Below are 11,237 nucleotides of genomic sequence, written 5' to 3' on the forward strand. Positions count from 1 at the left end.
ATCATCTGTCAAGTAAAGGTACATGTAACGTAATGACTGAGGCAAAACAAGTGATAAATTTGTACACATGGAGTGTTATAGATGCTCTGTTTACATTGAATATGCATACTAGGATATTATAATAACACATAGTATAATGGTTAAAATGTTTACCATTTGCAATTTGAATAAATAATGTAACTTTTAAAGACTTGATAAATCGTTACTATCATTTCAGTTGGGGTTTGACAGTGAGAAGTAGAAAATTATCAGAGAGTGAGAGATCAGAAAGTTCAACACCACCATTGCAGAGTCCACTGTCAGAACCAATCAAGTAAGTAGTCCACTGTCAGAACCAATCAAGTAAGTAGTCCACTGTCAGAACCAATCAAGTAAGTAGTCCACTGTCAGAACCAATCAAGTAAGTAGTCCACTGTCCGAACCAATCAAGTAAGTAGTCCACTGTAAGAACCAATCAAGTAAGTAGTCCACTGTCAGAACCAATCAAGTAAGTAGTCCACTGTCAGAAACAATCAAGTAAGTAGTCCACTGTCAGAACCAATCAAGTAAGTAGTCCACTGTCAGAACCAATCAAGTAAGTAGTCCACTGTCAGAACCAATCAAGTAAGTAGTCAATGATGGGCTGTATTGATGGGCTGTATTGAACATTGCAGTCAATGACGGGCTGTATTGAACATTGCAGTCAGTGATGGGCTGTATTGAACATTGCAGTCAATGACGGACTGTATTGAACACTGCAGTCAGTGATGGGCTGTATTGAACATTGCAGTCAGTGACAGGCTGTATTGAACATTGCAGTCAATGACGGGCTGTATTGAACATTGCAGTCAATGACGGGCTGTATTGAACATTGCAGTCTATGACGGGCTGTATTGAACATTGCAGTCTCTATGAATGGCTGTATTGAACATTGCAGTCAATGACGGACTGTATTGAACATTGTAGTCAATGACGGGCTGTATTGAACATTGCAGTCAATGACGGGGTGTATTGAACATTGCAGTCAATGACGGGCTGTATTGAACATTGCAGTCAATGACGGGCTGTATTGAACATTGCAGTCAATGACGGGCTGTATTGAATTGCAGTCTATGACGGGCTGTATTGAACATTGCAGTCAATGACGGGCTGTATTGAACATTGCAGTCAATGACGGGCTGTATTGAACATTGCAGTCTATGACGGGCTGTATTGAACATTGCAGTCTATGACGGGCTGTATTGAACATTGCAGTCAATGACGGGCTGTATTGAACATTGCAGTCAATGACGGGCTGTATTGAACATTGCAGTCAATGACGGGCTGTATTGAACATTGCAGTCAATGACGGGCTGTATTGAACATTGCAGTCAGTGACGGGCTGTATTGAACATTGCAGTCAATGACGGGCTGTATTGAACATTGCAGTCAATGACGGGCTGTATTGAATATTGCAGTCAGTGACGGGCTGTATTGAACATTGCAGTCAATGACGGGCTGTATTGAACATTGCAGTCAATGACGGGCTGTATTGAACATGCAGTCAATGACGGGCTGTATTGAACATTGCAGTCTATGACGGGCTGTATTGAACATTGCAGTCAATGACGGGCTGTATTGAACATTGCAGTCAATGACGGGCTGTATTGAACATTGCAGTCAATGACGGGCTGTATTGAACATTGCAGTCAATGACGGGGTGTATTGAACATTGCAGTCAATGACGGGGCTGTATTGAACATTGCAGTCAATGACGGGCTGTATTGAACAATGCAGTCTATGACGGGCTGTATTGAACATTGCAGTCAATGACGGGCTGTATTGAACATTGCGGTCAATGACGGGCTGTATTGAACATTGCGGTCAATGACGGGCTGTATGGAACATTGCAGTCAATGACGGACTGTATTGAACATTTCAGTCAATGATGGGCTGTATTGAACATTGCAGTCAGTGACGGGCTGTATTGAACATTGCAGTCAGTGACGGGCTGTATTGAACATTGCAGTCAATGACGGGCTGTATTGAACATTGCAGTCTATGACGGGCTGTATTGAACATTGCAGTCAATGATTGGCTGTATTGAACATTGCAGTCAATGACGGGGTGTATTGAACATTGCAGTCAATGACGGGCTGTATGGAACATTGCAGTCAATGATGGGGTGTATTGAACATTGCAGTCAATGACGGGCTGTATGGAACATTGCAGTCAATGGCGGGCTGTATTGGACATTGCAGTCAATGATGGGCTGTATTGAACATTGAAGTCAGTGACGGGCTGTATTGAACATTGCAGTCAATGACGGGCTGTATTGAACATTGCAGTCAATGGCGGGCTGTATTGGACATTGCAGTCAATGATGGGCTGTATTGAACATTGCAGTCAATGATGGGCTGTATTGAACACTGCAATTGGCTGTATTGGTCGAGAAGGAAATATTTCATGGTCTCGTCATGCTAATTCCCAAAATCAACCTGACACGGGACACCACTGGTGGTAGTGAGTATTCTGAGTGTTCAATGGCTCCAAAATGGCTGTTTTCAGGGCCACACAGCATGCTTCCAAAAATAACTATCATGTATATTCAGACCTGTGGGTCAAACACATAATACACCCCCCTCGTACACAGGTACATATATATTCACAAACAAACAAGGAGAGGCAAAAAGGGGCATGTTGAAAATATGAAGCTGTCTGTGTCCAAATCAACTGAAACTCATGCACAGCAACTATTTAGTCATTGTATCTTGCCCAGTAGTAGGAATCGTTTATCCATTGTTTACAATGTAATCAATCCAATGTACACAGCAAACGTTTGATCGTTTTCACTTTTCTTCATGTCTTTGCAACTGACAGCTGTATGAATGATTCCTTTCTCAGATAGCACTGAAGCAGTTTTTTGCAACAAAAATCACCTTAAAATGGAAAATTTACGAAAATTTCACTAACTGTACAATGTCATAAGCATTCATGAAATGTAGTATGTTGGCACAATGCTTTAATTTGTGATTTGTAATTTGTAAATTGTGATTATTAATGAAAATCAAGATTTTCAGTAGCACTTGCTTACATTGTTTTCATGTGCCACTCACATTCAATAATGAATGTCCATGGAGTTAAGGGGTATTTCACTAACTGTACAATGTCATAAGCATTCATGAAATGTAGTATGTTGGCACAATGCTTTAATTTGTGATTTGTAATTTGTAAATTGTGATTATTAATGAAAATCAAGATTTTCAGTAGCACTTGCTTACATTGTTTTCATGTGCCACTCACACTCAATAATGAATGTCCATGGAGTTAAGGGGTATTCATAGCGTTCCAATTCCTTTAAGCCTAATGTGTATGTAAACAGCGTGACCAGCAGAGAGTCGTTTCTGTAAAATATTGTCTGTTCATACAGATTTTCAACTCCACATTTCACTATCTGGATTATTGTTGTCATAATCTATAGAATGTTAATTTAACAACACCTTTACAGAGTCAAAATACAGTGTCGGGTGTTGTATTTGTCGCTGCCAGTGTATATGTAGGCAGTATGGTCGAGGCATACAAACCTCAGTATGGGAGACAAAACAAAACACAAGGACTGATAATTTGTCTACTAGAATCTACGAGAATACATGCTGCAATATTGTTGATAAGCCCAGTGCATATCAATGAAAAAGTTCCTATACACAGTAAGACTGATGATGTAGTGTAATGTCTCGATATTGAATAACTAGAATGTAAATCCCTATTTTGGTGAGAGGACACACTTTGCATTTGATAACATAGTTTATCATCAAATCAAATTTTACTATGAGGACTTTCTTCAGGAAGAGGGCCAGGAAATTATTACGGAAATGAAGGAATTACATGTCATTTGTTAGTTTTCAATATCAACAGCTGTTAAATTATATCAACATGTTTCACAAATTAATTTGGAAAAGTGGTGCACACCCTTTCAAATTTTGTATTGTTCATGACAGTTAAGTGTCAGTTTTATATTGATAGTAGCTAGTCTTGAAATTGAAGTAAAAGTAGAATTAAAAAAAATGCACATGTTTTTGAACAACCCATACAATGGCCTAGCATGTATTTCAATATCAGTGGGGACATATAGTTTGTCGTATTGCAAGCCTACCGGTATACCATATATTTCCTTTTAGTTCTTTTTTCTACAGAAATACGATACACCATTGATGATTAAATACTCATAATCTGGTATCCACAGATTCATTAATAATGCTTTCCAGGTGTTAGACCATCATAAACATGAAACAAAATGCTCAGTCTGTATATCCTGCACAATGAGAGACTCATTTTCACCGGGTTTCATAACATGTCATATGGAGTTCTGCTGTCAGAGATTCACTATATAGATAGGTAGATTTAGCAACCTATCTATCATCACTCTGTCATCTCTAATCCTCTGTCAACTCTGCACTGACAACGCTGCTCAGAAAACTTTATTAGTCTCCACAGACACCGTCCAAGGGGACTTATAGGTTTGGTCATGTCCGTGCGTCCGTCCGTCTGTGCGTGCGTGCGTCCGTTCACACAGATATCTCAGACATGCCCTGGTCAATTTCTTTCAAACTTTGCACAAGGATAGTACCCTACCCCATACAGATGCACGTCGATTTGTTTCACAATGCCATCAAATTTGGCCGTGTTAGAGGACTATTTAGTTTACACCTCCATAGACTAGCTCCCATGTATAAGGCCAAGAAAAATAAAAATTTAGTTTCTCATCGTATTCATATTGCAAAAAGGATGCAGTGACAAAGTTTTTAGTCCCAACGGATGAAGTTCAGGGGGCTTATAGATTGGGTCATGTCCGTCCGTTCGTCCATCAGTTCAAGCAGATATCTCAGATATTTTGACAACATGTCACGTGACCTTTGTGACCTTTGACCTCAAATATACATATGTGTCCATAACTCAATAACCACAAGTGCTACACCCTTCATATATGGTGTGATGGGACACCTTATGACGCCACATATTGTACCTCATTAATAACGTGCATATCTAATTTTGAGCGAGCCAATAGAGCTAGAGGTCTGATTTTTGGTAGATAGGGATAAGTTAGCAATACAATATTTTGGACCAAATGTCACGTGACCTTGGTGACCTTTGACCTGAAATATACATATTTGTCCATAACTCAATAACCATAAGTGGTACACCCTTCATATTTGGTATGTTGGGAGACCTTATGACGCCACATACCTTACCTCATTAATTATACACATATCTAATTCTGAGCAATCCAATAGAGCTGGATGTCTGATTTTTGGTATATAGGGATAACTATAGGATAGAAGTTTTTTGACAAAATGTATGTGACCTCAATGACCTTTTACCTAGAATATACGTTTATGTCAATAAATAAGTAACCACGAGTGCTATGTCCTTTATATTTGGTAGGATGGGAGACCTTATGACAACACAGGCTTTACCTCATTAATTATGCACACATCTAATTCTGGGCAAGCGCATAGAGCTAGAGGTCTCATTTTTGCATATAGGGATTAATTAGCAATACAGTTTTTTTTTTTTCAAAATGTCACATGACCTCGATGACCTTTGACCTTGATTATACATATATATGCATAACTCAGTAACCACAAGTTCTATACCCTCCAATTTTGATAGGATATTAGACCTTAAGATGTCACATCTTGTACCTCATTTATTATGCACATATGTATTTCTTGGCTAGCCAATACAGCTAGAGGTCTGATCTTTTTTCCCGATTTAGAACCATAACTTAAACATGCCTCATGTGTTTCAAATTGGGAACAACGACATAGACCTATGTGCCCATAGATCTCAATATATACACTCCAGTGATACTTCTTAATGACCACATTTCCCTGCCCCATCAAGACTAATACTCCTATTACAAGTGGGGACTATGTCATTGTCAATGACTTGTTATTTGATGTTCAAGTCACTCAGAATGATAGAACTTGATTTTGTTCAAATGATGTTGAAATTTGCCAATTTAATTCCATGGCTACTTTTTTTTTCTCATTCTCATGTAACAAGCTTATCAATTATACTTCAATACATAGAAAACATTTCTCCATCTCCTTCCACTGTATTGGTATGAGGGCAAAGGTCAAATGGTAAAGTTTGCATTCAAATGAGGTATGTGTATGTAGAAGCAATGAACACTGTAAGAAATGACTTGGGTAACCCATTTCATTTCACATTTGTTGAGTAGAAAATTACTTTGAAGGTAAATATCAAGGTAAATATATAACTTATTATGGTTTTGCACCCTAATCAAGTGGTCCTGTAGTTATTGCCAGCACAATTTGATGCCCTATTATTCAGTGGGCCAATAGTTAAGAGGAAGTGCAAAAGAAATTGTTGGTTCTTGATCTGAGGACCAGTGCATTTGCCATGCCATGAAATGCAAAGCAGTGGATGGTAGGTATCAAGATTTATGCATCACTGAGATAAAAGCTGTAGTGATCTGCTGTATTGAAATGATGTTTCCAGGCTGATGGTTGATGTTTCCAGGCTGATGGTTGATGTTTCTAGGCTGATGGTTGATGTTTCTAGGCTGATGGTTGATGTTTCTAGGCTGATGGTTGGTGTTGCTAGGCTGATGGTTGGTGTTGCTAGGCTTGTAGTTTAGGTCTCTTGGCTGATGATTGGTGTTGCTAGGCTGATGGTTGGTGTTGCTAGGCTGGTGGTTGAGGTTTCTAGGCTGATGGTTGGACTGATGGGTTTTGTTGCTAGGCTGATGGTTGGTGTTTCTATAGGTTGATGGTTGGTGTTTCTTGGCTGATGGTTGGGGTTTCTAGGCAGATTGTTAGTATTTCTAGGCTGATGGTTTATAACACATTTACCTTTCAAGACTCACAGAAGTAGTTGCAAACAAGCTTCTTGCATGTGATACGTTTTGACATCAATTATTTTCGTTTGTCTGCTCATAGCCCATGGAAACAACCAATGAGTCCAAGCTCTCCTCCATCAACATCAGAGAGATTTGCCGATATTTTACAAGCAGAGGTGAGACAGAATGAAAGTCTTGTCCGAAGCATGAAGAAGCCATTCCATTTGATCCAAGTAAGTACAAAACCAATCTTTGACTGAGTCTCTTCTTACAAACATTGCAATAAACTTTGTTTTGTAGTCATGGTTTTACCATTGCCTTTCAAACTTCATCATTATTTCATACATTGTACATATAGACTTTAATCTATCTCATATACAAATTACATATACAAATTACATATACGATGAATACAAAAGAATGTAATGCACTTTTTCCTACTGCCTTCTTTCCCACCAGGGTTTCATTCCAGGGTAAAAATGTTTTTATCCCATAATATTTATCAGTCAATACTGGTATATTAGGCTTGATTTGTAACAATCACTAGCTAAGTTTATCATAAGATCTCAGCATGCTTTAATGAATATTTTCCCAATGATCTGTGAAAAAGCAACATTGTTAATATCTTCCCATGATCTCATGATGTCTTCTAACCTCTTTCATTCAGATTGAAGAGAGTGCTATTCAAGGCCTGTTAGCTCATTATGCAGCTATTGACAATCCAGAGGAATTCATTGAGATAGAACGTGTCAGTGGCATGGTAGCAACACCAATATGGAAAAAAGAAACATTATAAGAGTTTAAATATCACATCAAAATCTTGTTCATTGTGAGATAACTTTTAACCTTTCATGTATTGATAAGAAGCCATATCAAGTTTCTGTAATCAGGGCCTTTAAATCACCAACATCCTGTAACTCACAGTGGCTTGTAATCAGGGTATTACATCAAACAGAAGCCTGTAAGTTAAGTATTGTGTAGAAACCATGACCCTATTAAATGCTATCAAGGCATTATTCCAAGAGAATGCTGTGTGAGTAATTTATCATACAAACTGTTACTCATTCTACCATTCACAGGGAAATCACCCTTTACATTTATTAACATCTTTCTTCATTGTATGACACAGAGTTGCTCATTCAATATTTTGTTTTGTGAATCTTTCAAAACCTACAATGTATTGAACTTGTGAAATTTGTTTATGAGTGTACTGAAATTGGGCTTTATTTCCAGTTTCAAACAAAGTGCAGATATGTCATGTAAATTTATTAATTTGAACCTTCTTGTCAGGAGTTTTGAATAATTTTGTGTTGAAAGTGAATGCAATTTGTGATTGGAATGAAACTTGACTATGTTAAGGTGAGTGACTTTGAAAAAGTAGCAATATTGTCATGTGCTTTAAAATTGGATGTTGAAGGTAACACTAAGCAAGTAAATAAATATGATGAGAGAAATTGGTGTTCACATCTTGCCTTTTGAGATACATGGCATAGAAAGACTTTATACACCTTGATTTATGTAGCTAACATTGCTTTAAGACACATTTCACTTTTCAAAGCAGTCAAAAATATAGGCAAGTTGCATCATCATCTCTTTTCAGTGTACACTTACTAAAATGTTTCTTTGCAAAGGATTTTCAAGTATATAAAGAAACAATAGAATTACTTGCCAGACAGTGAGGATTCACAAATGATATGACCATCAAAAGCACTGAAAGCATTTATTGCATTATCTGTTGTAAAAAATGAATTAATCATGTTATTTATCTTGAACATGATGACTCCACTTTTTGAATGAATTTTTCAAAATGGCATCTTGTACATTGTCTTTTGAGAAAGTTTTAAGACAATGACAGTTGTTTGTTCTTGCATTTCTACATGCAAGTCAGTGCAATTGGCAAATACTTCACAACCATTTCTACATGCAAGTCAGTGCAATTGGCAAATACTTCACAACCATTTCTACATGCAAGTCAGTGGCATTGGCAAAACTTCACAACCATTTCTAGATGAAAGTCAGTGGCATTGGCAAATACTTCACAACCATTTCTACATGAAATTCAGTGGCATTGGCAAATACTTCACAACCATTTCTACATGCAAGTCAGTGGCATTGGCAAACACTTCACAACCATTTCTACATGAAAGTCAGTGGCATTGGCAAATACTTCACAACCATTTCTACATGCAAGTCAGTGGCATTGGCAAATACTTCACAACCATTTCTACGTGCAAGTCCGTGCAATTGGCAAATGATTCACAACCATTTCTACATGCAAGTCAGTGGCATTGGCAAAACTTCACAACCATTTCTAGATGAAAGTCAGTGGCATTGGCAAATACTTCACAACCATTCCTACATGAAATTCAGTGGCATTTGCAAATTCTTCACAACCATTTCTACATGCAAGTCAGTGGCATTGGCAAATACTTCACAACCATTACCGCTTCACAGTGGTAAGCCTATCCTTGCACTGTATCATAATACCATTAATATTGAATACTTGAAAACAGTAAGAGTTGTATCCAAAATGGAGATATATTTTAATAAATGCATTGTGTTTATGAACAATAATATGAGGCATTTAGCATTGCAATGTAAGTTAATTAGTTTTCTTTTATTTTGTATATACTGTGAAGCATCTGGTGAAATAAAGCATTCATTCATTTATTCATCATTCATAAAATGACATCTAATAAAGCATCCAATTGACACATCTTAGTCTGGTTGGCAGGGTGACAGCAAGGGACAAATCAGTCTCTAGGCAAAATGTCATTCAATGTTGTGTATTATAGTTAGAAGTCTGGTATGTGGCAGTTAGGTAATATTATTTCAAGTAGTTATTTCTAGTTTGATATCAACCATTTAGCCTTCTGTTTTTGTAATGATTGTGAACTTTTGAATGTTTTTATTTTGGGTTTATGACTATATAATTGTGAACCGTTTTGCTGTTTTTAAAGAGTTTGAAATGGGCATTGATGGTGTTTCCATCATTAAAATAATGCATTTGTTACTACTGATAGATGGCTGGGGTGCATAAACTTTACTTGAGTTTGTAACTATTGGCCAGCTTGGCAGAGACTGGCAGTTGCTATGAAAACTCCATTCAAGGCTCACATACTCTGTATATCAATTGTGATCCATATGTTTATGGAACTTTCAGAAAAGTCACTCCATCTGATATCTTTATTTTGATGTATGAGTGTGTACAATTGATGTAAAATGTAATGTAAGGTCTGCCTTTCAAGAAGTGTTTTTATATCAGCTGTTAGTCTCAAACAAGCCAATGGTTGCACATTCAAATAAACATATCTTATCAAGTAAATTTTCAAACATCCCAGTCATTTGAACGGCAAGCTCCAATAATTTATGTTGTAAATCATTTTCATTAGAGTTGAAACACTGAATTTTATCAAGAGTGACAAAGAACCATGCTGTGAACAATTCTCTTCATTGAAAGATTATGTATTTAAATTTATCAAGATCCAAGATCACAATGAAAACTTTTCCTGTGCATGAATCATCACTTGTCCTATATGTTTATTGATGTAAATAAAGCTGGACCATATTACACCTATGTGAATTGTTGTGTTGGAAAATTCCTGAACTAAGGTACCGTATGTAGAAATTATGAGAGATTGGCTGCTCAAAGGAAGCAGTTAGGCGATGCTGCAATGTGATTGACCTGCTACTAGGGGGAAGTCTACGGTAGTAACCCTTCATGTTGTACAAACTTAAGCAAAAAACACTTAAAGGGAAACTGTCATCAGAACTGCGCCTGTGTGAGTTTCTTCTTTATAAACAATATCTTTCGTGCATGATATCTAGATGCACCTCATCATCACAGCTGCAACATTTAATTATATGATATAGATTATGACGACATGTTTTAACTTTCATTAATCACCAATGTGCTTTGGATACAGTGTTTACATTGGTCGTATAGGTCCCATATGACCTTTGAGTGCAGTTCCAATCATTGTATCCTTTTATTATGGGTAGAATACACCTTTGGGATGGATATTCAGATTCTCAAATTTATACCGTTGTTTCCTGATCTACCAATTGTGGGGGCTCATTTTAAAGCTCTCAGGGTAACAAAAATTTTACCGTTGTAGTTTTTTCGAAATTTGAAATTTTATTTTGCCCCATGGAGTTAACACAGGGATGGTGGCCATATTGAATTTCAAATATTAATAAATGTTGGGTAATTTGTTTTCCTAATACCAAACTTTGCACAGTGACCCCGATTTTTATTTTTGAGAATTATTGAAAGTTTCATTGAGGAAAGTTTGAGCAAAAGTTTAAGTTTTTCTCTTTCAAGGTGATTATTACCTTAAGCAAAAAATCATAGATTTGTGTATACAGCAACAAAACACAGGTTCTGAACTAAAACCTGGTGCTCTCTTGAAAC

The 11,237-nt window shown here is 37.1% G+C and overlaps 1 protein-coding gene across 2 annotated transcripts in view; it reads left to right on the forward strand.

Annotated features, from left to right (window-relative positions):
* The window catches only part of LOC139139363 (inhibitor of Bruton tyrosine kinase-like), a 49,021-nt gene extending 38,621 nt beyond the window's left edge, over positions 1-10,400 (forward strand). For both annotated transcript variants that reach the window (XM_070708259.1, XM_070708260.1), the window contains exons 20-22: positions 218-313; positions 6,924-7,056; positions 7,491-10,400. In XM_070708259.1, the coding sequence (XP_070564360.1) occupies positions 218-313; positions 6,924-7,056; positions 7,491-7,619 (358 nt within the window). In that variant the 3' untranslated portion in view covers positions 7,620-10,400. The remainder of the gene's footprint in view (positions 1-217; positions 314-6,923; positions 7,057-7,490) is intronic.
* The last annotated feature ends 837 nt before the right edge of the window (positions 10,401-11,237 follow it).

The sequence above is a fragment of the Ptychodera flava genome, chromosome 8, assembly GCF_041260155.1.
Source record: "Ptychodera flava strain L36383 chromosome 8, AS_Pfla_20210202, whole genome shotgun sequence".
In the NCBI taxonomy this organism is placed as follows: domain Eukaryota; kingdom Metazoa; phylum Hemichordata; class Enteropneusta; family Ptychoderidae; genus Ptychodera; species Ptychodera flava.